At 40.8% G+C, this 21,661-nt stretch overlaps 1 protein-coding gene across 1 annotated transcript; it reads left to right on the top strand.

The window, feature by feature from the left end:
• Positions 1-8: 8 nt before the first annotated feature.
• On the top strand, positions 9-4,536 carry LOC120463666 (E3 ubiquitin-protein ligase TRIM16-like). Its single transcript, XM_039652935.2, has 5 exons — positions 9-49; positions 1,152-1,410; positions 3,196-3,355; positions 3,506-3,553; positions 4,150-4,536. The coding sequence occupies exons 1-5, from the start codon at positions 9-11 to the stop codon at positions 4,455-4,457; spliced, it is 816 nt and encodes a 271-aa protein (XP_039508869.2). The 3' UTR covers positions 4,458-4,536.
• Positions 4,537-21,661: the final 17,125 nt, after the last annotated feature.

Raw genomic sequence — 21,661 nt, 5'->3', positions numbered from 1 at the left:
CATGAGGCATGTGTGACACAAACGACACAGGGTTAAATCCGTTCCCTATGTGAGTCTTCAACAGAAAATAGAGTATTTTGAAAAACAAAAATCAGGGGGAGAAACAGAACTTGACTAAGAAAAAATTGCATTAGAAATAGAGTTGCTTCAAAATAAACTTCAGAGTAAAATCACACAGAGTACTATTGCTGACCTTGCATAATATCTTTTAAAAAGATGACTGAATAACTGGCTTTTCTTTACAAAGAACTATTGAAATAAAACTCTAAGCAAATAGAGTTTTGCAAATTTGTCTTGTCTGTTATTTTAGGCTTAATTAAACTTTTTTTTTTCTTTTTCTGATGTTGGCAGTGTTGTGTAATATGGCACATGCAATGTCACTGGCCCTGTCAGGTGCAACCCTCAGGGTTTTTAGACATTGAAATCTTCCCTTTAGTTGGCCAAAGCTCATGTCATTGTGTGCCCTTGTCCTAGAGCTGCATTGTAACTGGTCTGGGGTTTGGGTCAGGGAATGGGGTCATGAAACACCTGTCTCCATGCAGGATCCTGTTGTAATCACCTGTTTAATGGAAAAATGCAGTTCTCAGCATAAGTGTATGTAATACCGTGAGTTTGATATTTATAATTTTCCTTACCATGTTCAAATAATGTTCATAAATGTGAACCTCTTAAAATTCTTGAGTCATGCACAGATCCTGGCCATTTTGCTTTCACACTGATTTGTGATATAGAACATGGTCACACACCATCTAAAAGATTTTACTCAGTCAAATGCCTTTTAAAAAAAGTGATATAATATTCCAAATCTGGAATATTAAAAATTGTAATAGTAATTTGGCTGCACTGTATAAGCCCCCTTTCTGCTCACAAAATCCCTTCATTGAGGCCTTGATGGGAACATGTGTGTAGTCTACAGTGTATGGCACCAATCACGTAAGTTAAAGGGTTAGTTCACCCAAAAATGAAAATTAAGTCATTAATTACTCACCCCCATGCTGTACCAACCCCGTAAGACCTTCGTTCGTCTTCGGAACACAAATGAAGATATTTTTGATTAAATTTGAGAGCTGTATAACTACCACATTGGCTCCTAAGGGACTGCCTCTTGACGGCCCAGAAAGTCAATGAAGAAAATGTTTAAATATCCCAAGTGACTACCGTGGCTCAACTATATGTTTATCTGCACAGACAGCAGTGGAGGACAGCGAGAGGATCTTCACTGAGCTCATCCGCTCCATTGAGAGAAGCCGCTCTGAGGCGACACAGTGGATCAGAGATCAGGAAAAGACTGCAGTGTGTCGAGCTGAAGAACGACTGAAGCGACTGGAGCAGGAGATCAATGATCTGAGGAGGAGAGACGCTGAGCTGGAGCAGCTTTCACACACACAGGATCACATCCAGTTCCTGCAGGTAACAGATCTAGAAGAACAGGAGCATAGTGGACTTGAGCAACAGACTCAGAGAAACATTTCATGAAAGCAGAATGAGCTGTTGACTAAAGTGTTGATCTGTGTGTTCGGTTATTATACAATCATGAGTCAGAGTCTCTTCTTCTGCAGTGTATTTAAACCACAAAACCTGACCTTGGGATCTGTTACAATGTTATTGCCAGATATTTGATCATCCAAGTATTTTCCTAGAAAGTTTGAATATAGTGTAAATGTCAAATGCTAGAACTTATTGCACTAGCATGATATATCTGTTGATATAAACCACAAAAACGATGTTTGCAGCGGCCCGGGAAAGCATGGCTGTCATCTCAGGATCTGACTTCACAAATGCTATATGCATACCCTAAAGTGGCAGCACTGTCGAATACAGAACCTCAGATCCATGACAACAGATGAAGCGTCAAGGGAAACATGCAGGACGTCCGAAAATAGACCCGGGGAATCCCCTGAACACTCGCGGGTTGCGTCACTGAAGAGGGGAGCGTGGTCCACGGACAAACAGTCGGCGGTTTGCTCCACACTCCCACCTCAGGTCACCCTGGCCAACAGCCGAAGTAGCACCTCGTGGAGAGTGTTAGATCAGGGTGTGGATGAGGGGACTCTCTCTCTAACGAGTTCATTGAGTCTCGACCCTAAAGACGCCATGGTCACGTTCCTGCGGGGGGAGAACTCGAGTCATCCACAAACGCTTCTCTAGCGTGATCAAGCCCAAGCGCGCAGAGCAGAGAATGTGCCCATCAAAATCGGAAATGAGTCGACCGCGACCAGAAATGCACGGACGAGCCATCTTTAAAAAAGCATGCAAGCTCTTTTGTGAGAGGAGAAAAAAACTCTGCGATGCTGAAGCGAGCAGGGAGAAACACATTCACTGGCAGATCACTGCACAGACGAGCAGGCAATGTGAACTCGCTGCAGATCGCCGTCACACCAACACCGGAGAGAGTGACTTTATCTCGTAGAGTGAAGTCAGAAATGGCTGTGGAGTGAAGAGATACTCTTGGCTCTGAAGCGAAAACATGTCTGTATTCTGCCGGTGTCCACCTTTTATATTCACGAGGTAAGGCGGAGATACGCTAGGCAAATTCTGCAGACCCATGGCATTTCTTTGCCATTTGCTCGTTTTGTACACTCGAAGTCGATAGGCTTTCTAAGCGAAACCTCATTGGTCGTCATCCGACGGAATGTCAACGGAAGGGAACAGGGTCATAGTGGACTTGAGCAAGAGACTCAGAGAAACATTTCATGAGAGCCGAATGAGCTGTTGACTGAAGTGTTGATCTGTGTGTTCGGTTATTATCCAATCATCAGTCAGAGTCTCTTCTTCTGCAGTGTATTTAAACCACAAAACCTGACATTGGGATAATGTCCTAAGAGTCCTTGTGAATTTCAGAGGCAAAAGTTTAGAACTGCTCAAAAGTTATTAATTAAGGTAAATCTACTTGAGCGGCTTTTCCTGATTCAATTTACTCAATATGACTCCATTGAGGCACTTGACATTTATATTATTGCCAGATGTTTGATCATCCAATTGATTTTCTAGAAAGTTCACATCTAGTGTAAGTGTCAAACGCTAGAACTTGTGGCTCTAACATGATATAATGGATATGAGAATGAAGCTGATGCTGTGAAAGTGCTGGATTGAGGAGAGTTACTAAAGGATCAACAAGAGCTGCACAAATCTGACAGTAGAGCCGGTTATTGATGAAGTGTGGAGGTGATGAGCTTTGATTTCTGTTTTCTGTAGAGTTTCCCGTCTCTCTCGGCTCCTCCTGAATCTACAGACGTAAATGACAATCCCTGCAGTCCTCTCTCCTCTTTTGATGGTGTGAGAGAATCTGTCCGTCAGCTGAGAGACAAACTGGAGGATTTCTGCAAAGAGGAGCTGAAGAAGATCTCTGACAGAGGTAAAGTCCTGGAGATTCATCAGCTCTCAGAAATAATCCTCCATCATCTCAGATCATGTAGAAGATCATGTTAGAAATGTCTTAGGAATGGATGTAGGAATCATTTTCTCTCATGATAATCCCACTCTTCATTTCTGTTGATTTCCACAGTCACTTTCACCAACATTGTTCCCAGAACCAGGAACGACTTCCTACAGTGTAAGTCACAACCCAGCCAAAACAGTCATGTGGGGCCCACATTGGTTTGACCTGGGCTGTCTAACTGGGACCCAGCCAGTTTTGTCCAAGGTTTCCATGGTGGCCCCAGATGGGTTTGCCCAGATGAAATGAACACTGCTCAGTGTGCACACTACAGGCTGTTAAATGTAACACTGAATCAGTGTTGGAGTTAATGAAATAATTAATTGATGGAATAATAATTGAGCATTATTGATGAACACCTGATTTTAATAAGCAGAATCACTGAAGACAAGAGAAACACAAGAACTACTTGCAGCCACAGCCTTAAATGAAATCAACTGCAGATACTTTACATTAAATCTCATAAGATCTGATTACACAACTCCACAAACAGCATTACCAGCTTCACTTATTACTAACCAGATTTTCTTTATTTCTGGTAAACAGAATAATGATCAACATTAATATTCTAGGAAGACGATTAGACAAATGTTATGAAGAGGGGTGTGTGAGGGACCTGGATGATGGATAATGATAATGATGATTTGCACAATACATTAGACAGATCTGACAGATCCATAATTCCTGATTCTGATGTGTTTTCTCTCCATCAGATCTTCTTCCGCTCACTCTGGATCTGAACACAGTGAATAAACGCCTCTGTCTGACAGAGAACAACAGAGTGATTACTCGCACTGACACAGAACAGCCTTATCCTGATCATCCAGACAGATTTGATGATGTGCGTCAGGTGTTGTGTAGAGAGAGTGTGTGTGGACGCTGTTATTGGGAGATTGAGTGGAGTGGGAGAGATGTGTGTATATCAGTGTCATATAAGAGCATCAGCAGGAAGGGATTGGGTAATGAGTGTTGGTTTGGAAATAATGATCAGTCCTGGGGCTCGTTCTTCGTACGTCGCTAACTCAGTTAGCTGGATTTGATTGTTGGCGATTTGGCATGATCTTGGATCGTTTGGTTCTTCGACGCTCATCCTGGACTTGCTGTCATAGCAACAAGTCCGTCAGCTTGAACCTGCTCGCGAGCAGGCTTATTTCATGTAAACAGGATTAGATCGCGGCTGATACGGGAAGTCCTTCAGCGCAGCGCGATAGTGTAGCCTAATTTCTGAGATTTATTTTTGTTTTCTCGTGAAACGATCGTCGTGAGGGTGTCGTTTAAATACATTATTATTTTGTTGGAAATGCACATTAATGTTTGATTCGATGTCGGGCTTCAACAACAGTACAAAATGTTTGCATTGCCCTAAAATTATTTGCGAGTGGCTTCCTTTACACTATTGGAGATGCGGAGAACTTGATAAGCTTTCTGTTGTGCCATTCACAAAGTAGTGCTCTTAGTTGTTTTTTTTTTTTTTTTGTTTTTTTTTTGTTTTTTGTTTTTTGCCACAATGACATGAGCTTTGGCCAACTAAAGGGAAGATTTCAGGGTCTAAAAAGCCTGAGGGTTGCACCTGACAGGGCCTGTGACATTGCATGTGCCATATTACACAACACTGCCAACATCAGAAAAAGGAAAAAAAAAAGTTTAATTAAGCCTAAAATAAAAGACAAGACAAATTTGCAAAACTCTATTTGCTTAGAGTTTTATTTCAATTGTTCTTTGTAAAGAAAAGCCAGTTATTCAGTCATCTTTTTAAAAGATATTATGCAAGGTCAGTAATAGTACTCTGTGTGATTTTACTCTGAAGTTTATTTTGAAGCAACTCTATTTCTAGTGCAATTTTTCTTAGTCAAGTTCTGTTTCTCCCCCTGATTTTTGTTTTTTCAAAAAAATACTCTATTTTCTGTTGAAGACTCATATAGGGAACGAATTTAACCCTGTGTCGTTTGTGTCACACATGCCTCATGCAACAAATAAAAAGCAAAAGTTGTCTCTACACTGCCCACCCCTGTATCACTGCTGTGTGCAGACTCTTCTGTAGGCCTTTCTGTACATGTGGACTCCTGTCAGAAATAATAGGCATAGGCACAATTAAAATTAAAGTACTTCCTCCAAAGGACAGTCATCTGAGAAGTTTTCTTCACTCTCCAGTGCAATGTGATTGATAACTCATGGCAAAATATTTTTACATTAACATAAGTTTATCAGTTTTTACTTTCAAAAGACAAAGCAATTTATCATTACTCAAGATTTAACAGTTGACATGACTAAACCAGCCAATTTGGATTATAGGTCTACTTCATTTAATGCAGCAACAAATTATTTCATAGTGTACAAAGATAATTTAAATCTCATTTCCCAGTAATGAAGGTGTTGCTGCTACTGGTCCCTGATGTGGGTCTGGAAGAGCTGAACCCAGGGATGCCCTTCACAACAGGGCAATTCACATTCAACCCAAGGGTCAGCTGTTCTGCCAGGGTCAGGACTCAGGAGCATCATTATTAGTTTTTTCTCAGCCTTTTTCCTGGTTGCTTTTATAAACAGACAATCATTTATTTAACAGTGCCTTTTTAAAAGAGACTAGTAGGCCTATAAGGCCTAAAATTACCATTAAGTAGAATATTTTTGTACTTCACTTTGAGCATGTCCATTATTATAGTGCGGTGACTCGACATTACAATGAACAAAGTAATTATGAAATTATGAAAATAAAAATAAAATAATAATAAGTTATTAAAACATCTAATATGGTCACCACAAACGCATTTAATTTGTCTTCTAGTTTTGCCAGCACTCTCTCCTGGCTTTTGCACACTTTGAGGTGTTCCCTGGCGTTTTAATTAAAGACTGAAATTCAGCATAACCTTGCATTAAAAGCGCTTGCTCTGCTTGGGAGAAAAACTGGGCGTGTTCTTTGGCCATGCTGAACAGCCAATAGCAGCGCTGCTGATCACTGGTTCTGCTATCGATACATGTCCCCTTTTAAACCAACGCGAGAACGCGCAGTTATCTCAGATAACTCAATCCAGCGATCCTAATCATAAACAACAGGTGTGTTCGAAGAACCCAATTAGCCGGATCATGATTAGCACGATGATCTCATCTTAGATCTCTCATTTGATCTCGGATGTTTTAAGCAACGTACGAAGAACGAGCCCCTGGAGTTTGGAGTGCACTCCCTCAAGTTACTCATTCAGACACAATAACATACAGACTGTTCTCCCTGTAAAGCCCATCAACAGCAGTATAGGAGAGTGTGTGTGTGACAGGAGAATAGGAGTGTATGTGGATCCCAGTGCAGGAACTCTGTCCTTCTACAGCGTCTCTGACACAATGAGCCTCATACACACAGTCCAGACCACATTCACACACACACTCTATCCTGGGTTTGTGGTTTATATAGGATCATCAGTGAAACTGTGTTGATGAGTGAGAACAGACTGTAGAGAGATTCTACCCATAATGCTTTGGGCCACATGATAAACCAGTAACAGTGAGATGTTCTCTTCACATTAATAATCTTACATTAATACTTCAGCTGAACTTCTGTCAGTGAAATAACATGGAACAAATGAATCCTCATACAGACAGTAAGATCATTGTGTGTGTGTGTGTGTGTGTGCGTGCGTGCGTGCGTGTGTGTTAATTACTTTTCAATTGAAAATATATCGTTAAATAAATATTGATATTGAAAAATTGATAAATGTCAGTTTATTAATAAATGTGAAATATATAAACCCAGATCCTCTGATCGCACTGTAAACTTGATCAGTGAAAGTATGAGCACAATTATTCTGATCTAATCCAGTTTCCTGTAAATAAACCTCGTCCTGAACAGACCTGATGCTCTGAGAACAGATAAAAACAACAAGATTGAGTCTAATCATCATCAGTCCAATCCAGGGGCTCGTTCTTCGTACGTTGCTTAAAACATCCGAGATCAAATGAGACATCCAAGATAATATCATCGTGCTAATCATGATCCGGCTAATTGGGTTCTTCGAACACACCTGTTGTTTATGATTAGTATCGCTGGATTGAGTTATCTGAGATAACTGCGCGTTCTCGCGTTGGTATAAAAGGGGACATGTATCGATAGCAGAACCAGTGATCAGCAACGCTGCTATTGGCTGTTCAGCATGGCCAAAGAACACGCCCAGTTTTTCTCCCAAGCAGAGCAAGCGCTTTTAATGCAAGGTTATGCCGAATTTCAGTCTTTAATTAAAACGCCAGGGAACACCTCAAAGTGTGCAAAAGCCAGGAGAGAGTGCTGGCAAAACTAGAAGACAAATTAAATGCGTTTGTGGTGGCCATGTTAGATGTTTTAATAACTTATTATTATTTTATTTTTATTTTCATCATTTCATAATTACTTTGTTCATTGTAATGTCGAGTCACCACACTATAATAATGGACATGGTCAAAGTGAAGTACAAAAATATTCTACTTAATGGTAATTTTACTAGACCTTATAGGCCTACTAGTCTCTTTTAAAAAGGCACTGTTAAATAAATGATTGTCTGTTTATAAAAGCAACCAGGAAAAAGGCTGAGAAAAAAGTAATAATGATGCTCCTGACCCTGGCAGAAGAGCTGACCCTTGGGTTGAATGTGAATTGCCCTGTTGTGAAGGGCATCCCTGGGTTCAGTTCTTCCAGACCCACATCAGGGACCAGTAGCAGCAACACCTTCATCACTGGGAAATGAGATTTAAATTATCTTTGTACAGTGTGAAATAATTTGTTGCTGCATTAAATGAAGTAGACCTATAATCCAAATTGGCTGGTTTAGTCATTTCAACTGTTAAAATCTTGAGTAATGATAAATTGCTTTGTCTTGTGAAAGTAAAAACTGATAAACTTATGTTAATGTAAAAATATTTTGCCATGAGTTATCAATCACATTGCACTGGGGAGTGAAGGAAACTTCTCAGATGACTGTCCTTTGGAGGAAGTACTTTAATTTAATTGATGGCTTTAATTGATTTCTACTTGTGCCTATGCCTATTATTTCTGACAAGAGTCCACATGTACAGAAAGGCCTACAGAAGAGTCTGCACACAGCAGTGATACAGGGGAGGGCAGTGTAGACAACTTTTGCTTTTTATTTGTTGCATGAGGCATGTGTGTGACACAAACGACACAGGGTTAAATTCGTTCCCTAGATGAGTCTTCAACAGAAAATAGAGTATTTTGAAAAACAAAAATCAGGGGGAGAAACAGAACTTGACTAAGAAAAAATTGCATTAGAAATAGAGTTGCTTCAAAATAAACTTCAGAGTAAAATCACACAGAGTACTATTGCTGACCTTGCATAATATCTTTTAAAAAGATGACTGAATAACTGGCTTTTCTTTACAAAGAACAATTGAAATAAAACTCTAAGCAAATAGAGTTTTGCAAATTTGTCTTGTCTGTTATTTTAGGCTTAATTAAACTTTTTTTTTTTTTTTTCTGATGTTGACAGTGTTGTGTAATATGGCACATGCAATGTCACTGGCCCTGTCAGGTGCAACCCTCAGGGTTTTTAGACATTGAAATCTTCCCTTTAGTTGGCCAAAGCTCATGTCATTGTGTGCCCTTGTCCTAGAGCTGCATTGTAACTGGTCTGGGGTTTGGGTCAGGGAATGGGGTCATAAAACACCTGTCTCCATGCAGGATCCTGTTGTAATCACCTGTTTAATGGAAAAATGCAGTTCTCAGCATAAGTGTATGTAATACCGTGAGTTTGATATTTATAATTTTCCTTACCATGTTCAAATAATGTTCATAAATGTGAATCTCTTAAAATTCTTGAGTCATGCACAGATCCTGGCCATTTTGCTTTCACACTGATTTGTGATATAGAACATGGTCACACACCATCTAAAAGATTTTACTCAGTCAAATGCCTTTTAAAAAAAGTGATATAATATTCCAAATCTGGAATATTAAAAATTGTAATAGTAATTTGGCTGCACTGTATAAGCCCCCTTTCTGCTCACAAAATCCCTTCATTGAGGCCTTGATGGGAACATGTGTGTAGTCTACAGTGTATGGCACCAATCACGTAAGTTAAAGGGTTAGTTCACCCAAAAATGAAAATTAAGTCATTAATTACTCACCCCCATGCTGTACCAACCCCGTAAGACCTTCGTTCGTCTTCGGAACACAAATGAAGATATTTTTGATTAAATTTGAGAGCTGTATAACTACCACATTGGCTCCTAAAGGACTGCCTCTTGACGGCCCAGAAAGTCAATGAAGAAAATGTTTAAATATCCCAAGTGACTACCGTGGCTCAACTATATGTTTATCAAGCGACGCGAATACTTTTTGTGCGAAAAAACAAACAAAAATAACGAGTTTATTCGACTATTTCTTTTCTTCCTTGTAGGCCAGAACGAGACTTCCTTATAGATTTCCACGACGCATGCGCGAGATTTGCGATCTGCTCACATCAGCTTACACCACTTCAGATCGCAATTCTCGCGCATGCGTCGTGGAAATCTATAAGGAAGTCTCGTTCTGGCCTACAAGGAAGAAAAGAAATAGTCGAATAAACTCGTTATTTTTGTTTGTTTTTTCGCACAAAAAGTATTCTCGTCGCTTGATAAACATATAGTTGAGCCACGGTAGTCACTTGGGATATTTAAACATTTTCTTCATTGACTTTCTGGGCCGTCAAGAGGCAGTCCCTTAGGAGCCAATGTGGTAGTTATACAGCTCTCAAATTTAATCAAAAATATCTTCATTTGTGTTCCGAAGACGAACGAAGGTCTTACGGGGTTGGTACAGCATGGGGGTGAGTAATTAATGACTTAATTTTCATTTTTGGGTGAACTAACCCTTTAAGCCTGAGGGACTGTAAGTCATAATCGGCATGGTCATCATGATTGCATTATCTTCATAAAAAATTATAATATACCCTAAGTTGGCAAAAAAAAAAAAAAAACCTAAGAGCACTACTTTGTGAATGGCACGACAGAAAGCTTATCAAGTTCTCCGCATCTCCAATAGTGTAAATGAAGCCACTCGCAAATAATTTTAGGGCAATGCAAACATTTTGTGCTGTTGTTGAAGCCCGATATCGAATCGAACATTAATGTGCATTTCCAAGAAAATAATAATGTATTTAAACAACACCCTCACGACGATCGTTTCACGAGAAAAAATAAATAAATCTCAGAAATTAAGCTACACTATCGCGCTGCGCTGAAGGACTTCCCGTATCAGCCGCGATCTAATCCTGTTTACATGAAATAAGCCTGCTCGCGAGCAGGTTCAAGCTGACGGACCTGTTGCTATGACAGCAAGTCCAGGATGAGCGTCGAAGAACCAAACGACCCAAGATCATGGCAAATCGCCAACAATCAAATCCAGCTAACTGAGTTAGCGACGTACGAAGAACGAGCCCCTGATGCTCTGAGAACAGATAAAAACAACAAGATTGAGTCTAATCATCATCAGTCCAATCCAGATAACTGACATCTGATATATGAGGTATGAAAGAAGGAAAACTGTGACCTGAACTCTGAGATCAGTCCAGATGACTCATATCCAGTGTTGCCAGATTGGGCGGGTGTGAATTTGATTCTGCGGGTCAAACAGGGACAAAATTTGGGCTATTTTGGGGTCAGTTTGACAGTTTTCAAACATCTACATTTTATAGTCTAATTGGTTAATAAACACTAAAGTGTGCATGTAGTCCATAAAATCAGTCATCATGACAAACAACTGGCTGGCTCTTGTAAGTATAACTCTTAAGAGCACAGTTGAATGACTTGAATTGAAATTGAATATTGGAGGACTAAATTCTGCGTTATGCTCTGCAATGTGTACATCAGAAAGGGTTAAAGTCATCAATAATTTCTTGATTGCCATTTTGAATGTCATTTTAGACATTTTAGTCATATTTGCTAATTCCCCTTATTCTCCTATAAATGGTGCTTATCAACCTTGAATGACATGGCATATGAAAGGAGGGTTTTGGGCTGGAAATCACCGTCCCAATCTGGCAACACTGATCACATCATTACTGTGAATGTCCAGAATTGTTGGTGTTTTTTTGTTCGGTGGTCATGCTGGTTGTCTTGATATAGAAACTAGCCTGACATGATAAAACCAACAAAAACCACAAGTGAAATTACATTCATTTTAATTTAATTTTAAACAAAAATATTATAAATTAAAATAAAAATAATTTATATTTATTATTAAACAAAAAAATATGATAATATATTATTGATTCTGTTGATTACAATCTGTATATTCCAATGTATATTTATGGTAATTTCTTTTCTCTCTTTCTTAAATATAAAGTTTTAGAATCGAGAATACATTATGTATTTGTTGATTCTGATTTGTATACTATTATTTGTACTGTGCCACATGACCAGGTGATTGTCATGTGACTAATTGATTGCTGTTTTAAAAGAACTCTGATTGTGTTTGTCACACACACCTAGTGATGGCCAAATGAAGCGTTTCGAAGGATTATTGCTTTCTGATACAATTGTGTAGAAAATGGTTCATTACTCAAAGCTTCATTCAGATAGAAATTGCAGCAATACATTTCTCGTGAAAAAATTTCACGGTTTATTACGTGTTTACCATGGTAATCAAAGCAGAAACAGTGTTAGTGCTGTGAAACTAATTTATGTTGGTGAATTTTACAGATACTCATGCGTTCACTTCGACAATAAAACATTAAGCATGATGTGTGTGTGTGTGTGTGTAATTATTTCTTTAGACAAGGACAAGGATCAGACCAGCTTAAAAAAAGTTGGAAACCATCACAGAAATTCGAATGGTTTCGATTAAAATACCAATAGGAAACATTGGCTTTTACCATTTAAGACCCTTATTCATTGTCTGGTGTCGTTTAAAACCCTTTGAAGCTGCACTGAAACTGTCTTTTGGACCTTGAACCGTTTGGTTCCCACTGAAGTCCATTATATGGAGAAAATCCTGGAATGTTTTCATCAAAAACCTTGATTTCTTTTCGACTGAGGAAAGAAAGACATGGACATCTTGGATGACATGGGGGTGAGGAAATTATCGGCAATTTTTTTTTTAAAGTGAATGACTCCTTTAAATACAGCATGATATAAAGAAGGCTTATTCTTCAATGGTGAATATTGTAATGTTTAGACCTGTAACATTAATGTTTCATAGTTTGGAGTGGATTCGGATCGGTTCGGTGAATTTCCTCTTTATGTCATGCTGAGTTTGAGTCACTCGCGCTGTGTTTGAAAAGCAAAACATGCCAAACATTAGGCATAGGTTTTCTCCAATCTCATTTCATAACGAATGGAAACGTTTTAAGTAACATGCTGTATGATAAGACATATATTTTTGTCTAGTTTAGTGTTACTGAAGTGTTTCTTTTTAACTATATATAGGCTGCCTGCTATTTATCTGTTATTATTTTATGCAGCCCTATACATAGGCTAAAACAATGCACAACAAACTTGGTGTTCATATATATTTAATAATTGTAACCAGAAAAATAAAAAAATTATTCCCAAAATCGTGCAGCCCTATAGTTTTTCTAGATATCAGCATGTTCGCATGTGTTTATTTTTTACAGGAACCAGATCCAACTGATGAGTCCTGCTGACTTCAACATTCACAGATAACTCTGTACATGAACATGGTAAAGTGAAAAATCAAACACATTGGAAATGACAGATATGTTATGTTTGTTTCAGGAATGACAAAGTGTGACTGTTCAAGCCTCTGTCTTTAGATTTGTCCTTTGTTGTGTATTTTTGGATTATGTTGTGTTGTAATTTAATCCAAACAATCTAAAAGCCCTTCTTTTTTAAATCTCATTTTTTGTGCAAGGCTCCTTATAATGAGAGGGTCCGATAGCACCTAATAGGGCCATTAGGGGAGGGTCTTTGTCTTCTCAGGTGTGAAAAGCAGTAATATTAATGGGTGGTTAACACCTCCCTGCATAAAGCCAACTTTCCCAAAACACGTCAAATATTTTTAAAAAGACTTTATTGTATTAACTGAATAAGTAGTCAGGAAGATTTTCACATAGATTTGGAGCAAATACTCTAGGCTATACAATTTTCAAAAGTCTTGTGAAGAAATAATCAGTATGGGTTTTATGACCTTATTTCAGTGACAATTTTTTTTAGTTTATTTTACAAACCACGCATAAACATCATTATTTCAAAACTTGAGGTGTTCTCAGCATGTCAGAACACCTCCAGGACCCAGAAAACACCTCAGACCCCAGATGGTTAATAGGCAGCCAATGCAGGGTTGACAGAACTGGGCTAATATGGTCATACTTGCTGGTTCTGGTAAGAACTCGAGCGGCTGCGTTTTGGACTAGCTGAAGTTTGTTTATTAAACGTGCAGGGCAACCACCCAGTAGAGCATTACAATAATCTAGCCTTGATGTCATAAACGCATGTTCCGCATTTGTCAATGAGAGCATATGGCGTAATTTAGATATATTTTTTAGATGGAAAAATGCGGTTTTACAGATACTAGACATGTGACTTTCTAATGAGAGATTGGTATCAAAGAGAACACCCAGGTTCCTGACCGACGACGAAGACTTAACAGCCATCAAGTGTTAGACAGTATTCAAGGCTGTTACGTGTGGAAGTTTTTTGTCCAATATTAGTGTTTATCCAAATAATATCCAAATTACAGAATTTAATAGTAGGAAATTACTAGTCATCCAGTTTTTTATATCAGCTATGCCATCGGTGTCAGTTTGGTTTGAAATGTGGTGGGGACAGAGACACATTCGGAAGTGCATTTTCAGAAGTACTGGGTACAATGAATGACGCATTCATATTTCTTATTCTCTTTCGCGCAGGTCATGTTTTGAAAGACTACGTAGGCTACTGTAGCTTACTAATGTAAATAAATAAAAATGTATACAAAAATGTGATTATGTCTGACTGGTTTTATGTTGAAAGAAAAGACTTAGGTTTTCAAAAAGCATTAGACATGTGAGTTTGAGTATGACCCACTATTCTGCTTCATAAGATAAGTATGTTGACAACATGACATGACGTGGTTTAATGTAAACAATGATTACCAAATTTCTCTCTTATTGCTCCTCATTACCACTGAAAACGCTTTTTCACGTTAAGCGTTTATGAATGTCCCAAGGAAAATAGGCCTGGACTACAGCTATGTTCAATTTCAATGGGAAAATGTGTGGCTAAGTCTTTTTGCTAAAATTTAGATTTAATCCCCAATACAATTGACAACTAGCCTGGATGCCAGCCCGAACTCCGCCCACAACATTTTTTGGACGGGAAGTTCGGTCTGGACTCGATCCATTGAGGAGTAATTATGATCGGTTCAGAAATCATCGGGCCAATCAAATTGCCAGGGCGGGTTTTATACGATGATTGAAAGGTGGTCTTCAGTAACGTAATCCTCACGCCATCAAAGTGTGCTTGTCAAAGATGACTGCAGCTGGAGAATTGAGATGTATAGATTCCACTGTCGCGTCTTTTGTAAAAAAAAATCGACAGCGCATTCATTTTAATAGACAAACAGAGAACTGCAATCAAGGCATTTGTCGATTAGGAAAGATATTTTTGCCGTCCTTCCAACATGATTCGGGAAAAGTGTAACAGCTGGCTCTGACGGTCGTTAAGAAGATGGGACGTAATGAAAAGCCTGTGGTCGTTGTGGTTTCTCCTTTGGTGGCACTCATGGAGAAGTAAGTAAAAGAAGTAACACTCGTTATTTAACTTCTAAAATAAATAAAGTAGGCTACGTTCTGTATTTGAAAACTGCGCTATGCAAAGGAGTTGACTTATGCGTTGCTCTGATTGGTTGGTAGGTCTACCGACTATCCAATTGAGTGCAGAGGTTTTTTTTTTTGTCCTGGTTTGGTTACGACACGCCTCATAATCAAAGCCCAATGGAGGAGTTTCAGACTGACGAAGTCAGGCTAATTGACAACACAATTTCTGCACTACAAATTTTGCCAAGATTGAAAAAGCTAAAATATGTGTCGCACAGATGATCGCTATATCACACCATGATCTGACTGCTCTCAATTCACAACACTGCATTCAACCCTTCCATCTACATCAGGCATTTTGACCAAAACCTAAAATTATCCCAGCCCCATCATCATCACAACTATTCCAGAATTCAGCAATAGATTCAAGCATTAATTAAACGAGATACTCGAGTCTCGACCCCTTAAAATGTGGCCAGAAATTCTCTGCCTAGGCTCATCATCCCAGCAAAGGCTGGGTTACAGATATGCTGTCTGCTCATTTGAAAAATAACGAAAAATAAAGGCGTTTAAACAAAACACATTCACTTGCATATATTTGACAATCGAAATATCAGATATGTCATGCAGCATGCTATAGCAAACAATTTTGTGAATATTTTGAATAAAAAGTAATAATGACAAAAGCAGATCATCATTCATTCACTGTTGTTGTGGCTGCGGTGTCTCGTACGTGATGTTGGAGAATTCTGCTTGTCCTATGTACATGTGAGAGAAGCATGCATGGGTCTGAATGAGGTAATGCCGAGCAAAGGCAAGTCAAGTGAGGACAGGAGAAGAAACTGGGTGAAAGGGGCATGGAAAAGTACCTGAAAATCATGTATAAAGCCATTTTTAAAAGATATGCATGCGCAAAGGAGATCATCCCAATTAGAAATAAAATAATGATGCTGGTGTTTTCAATTCGGGAAAAGTGATAAGGAGGAGCTGAGCGCTAATTGGGTATCACTAGGCCAAAAGGTAAGTCAAGTAAGGACAGGAGAAGAAACTGGGTAAAAGGGCATGGAAAAACACCTGAAAAATCATGTATAACGCTGTTACATGGCTTAGCTTATTTGGAACAGTGTCTGTGTTGCTTTTGTTCGTTTTGGTTGTTCTCTGTCTTTTCCCCATTAGGTCACGTGATGTCTCGCCTGTTGCGAGTGGGCGGGGCCGACTGCTTTAAAGGGACTGAGATTGACATCCGCTGGCTCTCTCTCTCACTCTGTCTGGTGCTGACTGACGCCCGTGCTCACTTTTCCCTCCTCGGAATCGTTGCTCATGGCGGAGCGGGTGTCGCTCCGAAGGCTCTCATGTGCTCGGCCCGTTTTGCCCTTTTTGTCATAGAGGGTGTTACACGATCGGTGTCAACAGATCATGTATTAAGCCCGTTCCTGGCCTGAAATCTGTGTGGGTGCAATGTCTTAGTCTTATACTTTATTTTTGAGCTGGTGGTATTGGTGATGGGTTTGCAACTTATTTAGTGTAAGTTTAGTTAGAGCAGCAGTCAGCGGACCCGGAAGACTCACGGAGAACCTTGTCTTTATTTTCGAATGGGAGGCAGGCAAGTGTTTTGATCCGGAAGTTAGGAGTGAGCAGGATTTTCTTTCTGTTTTGCTTTATCTTTATTTTACCACCATGCTCTGTTTCTGTCCTACCTGTTATTTGAACCTCTGACAATAAATTATCTTTATATTGTCAATGAACATTTGTGGCTTTTATATGTTATGATGTCCCTGATTAAATTCATTTAGTGGACACATTTTAAAAGATACGCATACGCAAAGAAGGTTGCCACAATTAAAAAAATAAAATAATGATGCAGGTGTTTTTAATCTGGGAGGAGTAATAAGGAGGAGCAAAGAGGGAAAAGATAACGAGTTGAGCGCTAATTGGATATCACGAGACAAAAAGAAGATATAAGACTTGGCCACTGATTGTTGTAAACTTAGATGCTTGGCCACATCTCACTTTGTTGACCTGTTCAATAAAGTAACTTCTTCTGAGACCTGAAACCTCGACCAGACTTTGATGATTTGAATTGAGACTGAAAATCTGCCACAACAGTGACAAGCGATGACGTGTAACCATGGAAACCATAGTAACACATTTCTAAATAACGGTCGCCTTGAAATATTCACGCTGGGTGGTCAGCCATAATATTGTAAACTTGTGTGAAGGGGTTAAAAAAATAAGCACGATAATCAGCGAGTATCAGCGACTGTCAAAAAGAAATGGACAGGATATCAGAGCTTTTTTTAAAGCCAAGCAGACATGTAAATTTTTTTAAAGCCAAGCAGACAAAAAGAGTGACAGGTTGAGTTATATTCATTTAGCCGATAATAATAACGGCAATAAGTGCCCTATTGCCAGGATTATTATCGGCTAAATGAATATAACTGTCACAGTCCTCCGTCTGCACCAGTCTGTCTTGTCATCTGCACTACACTTCCCAGGATCCTTTTGTCTCTACTCCCGATCTCACTCCCTCATCAGCCACCTGTTCCTCGTCTTGTTTCATCATCTTCACCTGTTTGCACCTCGTTTTGGTTGATTCCTCTGTGTATTTAGTTCCATCTTATTCAGTCTGTCTTTGTCGGTCGATGTTGTTCTTACGTTGTATGTTCCCCGGTGAAACCCTGTCTTCCTGCCTGTATTTCTTAATAAATTAAGTATCTTCATGTTTATCCGGACTCCTCCTGTTGCTTCAGCCTGCACTCCTGCACCCCACCCCGTGACAGATCGACCGACCACAAAAGAAAACGGAGAATTATGGACCTTCCAGCGGTAAGCCTCCTCTGTCTGGACCAGGAAGACCGCTCCCTGGAGTCCCATACCAGGGACTTTCTGGAGTTGGCGTGCCTCACTCACTATTCGGACCGCTCGCTGTGTGTTTTCTACATCGCCAGCCTCAGCGAGCGGTCCCGGGCACGCCTCCCAGGGAGCGGTCCAGAAGATAATTTCCTCGCCTGTGTGGAGTGAGTGCTGGTGTGCTGTGAATCCCCATTCTCCGTGGAAGAAGTCACCAGCACCACTCCAAAACCTGAACCCTCATCTTCACTGGTCACCGTCAGCCCTGCCGAGCCCGCGCTCTCCGTCAGCCCTGCCGAGCCCGAGCTTTCCCCGCTGGTTCCGTCCAGCCCTTCCGAGTATGAACTCTCCGCACCGCTGGTTCCGTCCAGCTCTCCTGAACACGAACTCTCCGCCCCGCTGGTTCCGTCCAGCCCTTCCGAGCCTGAACTCTCTTCCCCGCTGGTTCCGTCCAGCCTTTCCGAGTCAGATCACCCCTCATCGCTGGTCCCATCCAGCCCTCCCGAACCTGAACTCCCCTCACCGCTGGTTCCAACCAGCCCCGTCCAGCCATCGCCCGTCCAGACCGTTCAGCCAGAGACCGTCCAGACCGTCCAGCGAGAGACCGTCCAGACCGTCCAGCCAGCGACCGTCCAGACCGTCCAGCCCGAGACCGTCCAGACCGTCCAGCCCGAGACCGTCCAGACCATCCAGCCCGAGACCGTCCAGACCGTCCAGCCCGAGACCGTCCACTCCCCATCTGCCCTTCATCCGGGGACTCAACCCAAATATTTTTTTGGGGGGGGCCCAGTGTCCCAGCCACGGCCGCCCGAAGGGTCCTCACCGCCGTGGCCGCCCGAAGGGACCTCACCGCCGTGGCCGCCCAAAGGGACCTCACCGCCATGGCCGCCCGAAAGGACCTCACCGACATGGCCGCCCGAAGGGACCTCACCGCCATGGCAGTCCGAAGGGACCTCACCGCCATGGCCGCCCTGGCCACGCCCTCATCCTGCTCCACCCTGGCCACGCCCTCATCCTGCTCCGCCCTGGCCACGCCCTCATCCTGCTCCACCCTGGCCACGCCCTCATCCTGCTCCGCCCTGGCCACGCCCTCATCCAACTCCGCCCTGGCCACGCCCTCATCCTGCTCCGCCCTGGCCACGCCCTCATCCTGCTCCACCCTGGCCACGCCCTCATCCTGCTCCGCCCTGGCCACGCCCTCATCCTGCTCCGCCCTGGAGGGGCTCCTACTCCAGACCACGCCCTCCACAGCCTCCAGGGCGCCCACCCCCCCTCCCCATTAATGTTACGGCGTGAGGTCACGCCTACCGGGAGGGGGGAGTGATGTCACAGTCCTCCGTCTGCACCAGTCTGTCTCGTCATCTGCACTACACTTCCCAGGATCCTTTTGTCTCCACTCCCGATCTCACTCCCTCATCAGCCACCTGTTCCTCGTCTTGTTTCATCATCTTCACCTGTTTGCACCTCGTTTTGGTTGATTCCTCTGTGTATTTAGTTCCATCTTATTCAGTCTGTCTTTGTCGGTCGACGTTGTTCTTACGTTGTATGTTCCCCGGTGAAACCCTGTCTTCCTGCCTGTATTTCTTAATAAATTAAGTATCTTCATGTTTATCCGGACTCCTCCTGTTGCTTCAGCCTGCACTCCTGCACCCCACCCCGTGACAATAACCCAACCTGTTACTCTTTTTGAGAGACAAGTTTTTTAACTAGCTAGCAGTTACCAGCAGCACAGTTTGCTTAAAAGACCAGCCACTAAATGTAAGCTGTATAATTTTTACCATACCATCACACTTGAAACCTATATTGTTTACAAAAAAAAAAATACCAATTACTTAATATTAATTATTGCATTTACGTTTTGGAGAAGAGAAGATATTACAAGAACTGCTGTAGACTGTTGGGTGTGCACCATATAAAACTGTACAAATGAAACATGAGAAAATCAGTTATCAATCTTTTTTTATTAGAAACAGGAACTATGTGCAGAAATGCAGGAACTGGTGGAACACATTGAAGAGGTGAGGTAGCACATTCAAAAACAGAAACAAAGTCCTAAAAGAGAAATCCAGGCATTATAAAAAAAAATAAAAATCACTATAAAAATGTGGGCAAAATCAGTGACATTACCATCCATCTTCACTGTATTGTTTACATTATATCAGGGACAAGAACTCACTGGTTGTCAAGAACTGGTGGACAATGAAGAGGTGAGGTCAACACACAACTGAAAAAAATTACATGTACAGATTAATGAACAACAGTACATTGAAAGAAGTTACATTACATTTGGTTAATATCAGGAACAGGTGCCAGGTCCTACAGAAAAAAAGAAAGACAGGCATGAACAGAATGACGATGAGCATGACAAGGTGGGGTCTGCATATATCTGGAGAAAAAACCTATACAATTCTAATTAACAGATAGCATCAATAATCTTATTCTTAATACAAGCAACATTATACATAAACTGCAAACTTTGGCATACTTTTACAGCACATGCAACCAAAGCCGAGTGTGTTCGAGAACCGAGCACAGATGAAGTGCAGGTGGGATTTATGACCAAAATCAAACACACACATATATTTTAAAATCACAAAATCTGTGTGTGGCACTCTTGCATTGTTGCATCATAAAGAGCCAACTGGGTTTGTTAAGTAGGCCCAGAGCCGTACGCCAAAGTAATTAGTAGCGGGACCACCTATGAGGACGGGCATGCACTAGTAACACATACTAAAACAGAAACCTCCTCAATCATCCATCCTTCAAAGGATTAATCCATATGGAGTTGATTTCTTGCACATGGAATCATCCTAGTCCTAGACAGAAAGTTTTTAGTCTAGGAGTAGGTTCATGGGTAGTAGGTCATGATTCTCTTCCCAGAATTGTACAGGCATCTTGCTCTATGACCTGAAATTCAAGAGTGTACAGCTTGTCTTTGTACTGGCATTCAATGCGTTGCTGACCCAAGGGCGACATCTTGTGGCCTGAATACGTCACTAATTTACATCCTGACTTTCTTATGTCTCTTCTGTCAACCTTTAAAGGGTTAGTTCACCCAAAAATGAAAATTAAGTCATTAATTACTCACCCCCATGCTGTACCAACCCCGTAAGACCTTCGTTCATCTTCGGAACACAAATAAAGATATTTTTGATTGAATCTGAGAGCTGGATCAGTCCTATATAGACTGCCTAAGGGACTGGCTCTTGACGGCCCATAAAATCATTAAAGAAAATGTTTAAATATTCCATGTGCCTACAGCGGCTCAATTATAAGTTTATCAAGCGACGAGACTACTTTTTGTCCGAAAAAAACATAAATAACGACTTTATTCGACTATTCCATTACTTCCTTATGGGCCTTGAGGCGAAAATTGAAGAGATTTCCAGAACGCATGCGCGAGAACTGAGATGAGAGCTAAAAACATGAATAAAAGTGTTAATAAACTACAATTGCTAAAATAACTACAAATGCTGCGGAGTTTGAGTAGAGTGATAAAGATTACAAATCATGATCTGACCTGACGAAAAGATAACTATTCAATGTGAAAAAGCTTTGTGAACTTTTGTAAAGATATGTTTGGCCAGTAACATTAAATAGTTAAACATAATTACACACACACACACACACACACACATATTTATTTCTAATTTGTTAATTTATT

This window comes from Pimephales promelas, chromosome 24 (genome assembly GCF_988280905.1).
Source record: "Pimephales promelas chromosome 24, fPimPro1.hap1.1, whole genome shotgun sequence".
Classification (NCBI taxonomy): Eukaryota; Metazoa; Chordata; class Actinopteri; order Cypriniformes; family Leuciscidae; genus Pimephales; species Pimephales promelas.
The sequence above is the reverse complement of the archived record's forward strand: the minus strand, read 5'-3'. Positions and strand labels throughout refer to the sequence as shown.

Coding starts and splice junctions, on each gene's coding strand:
- LOC120463666 (XM_039652935.2), top strand. CDS start 9: ATGTGTGACACAAACGACACAGGGTTAAATCCGTTCCCTAT. Junction 1,411..3,195: donor ATCACATCCAGTTCCTGCAG/GTAACAGATCTA, acceptor TGTTTTCTGTAG/AGTTTCCCGTCTCTCTCGGC. Junction 3,356..3,505: donor GAAGAAGATCTCTGACAGAG/GTAAAGTCCTGG, acceptor TGATTTCCACAG/TCACTTTCACCAACATTGTT.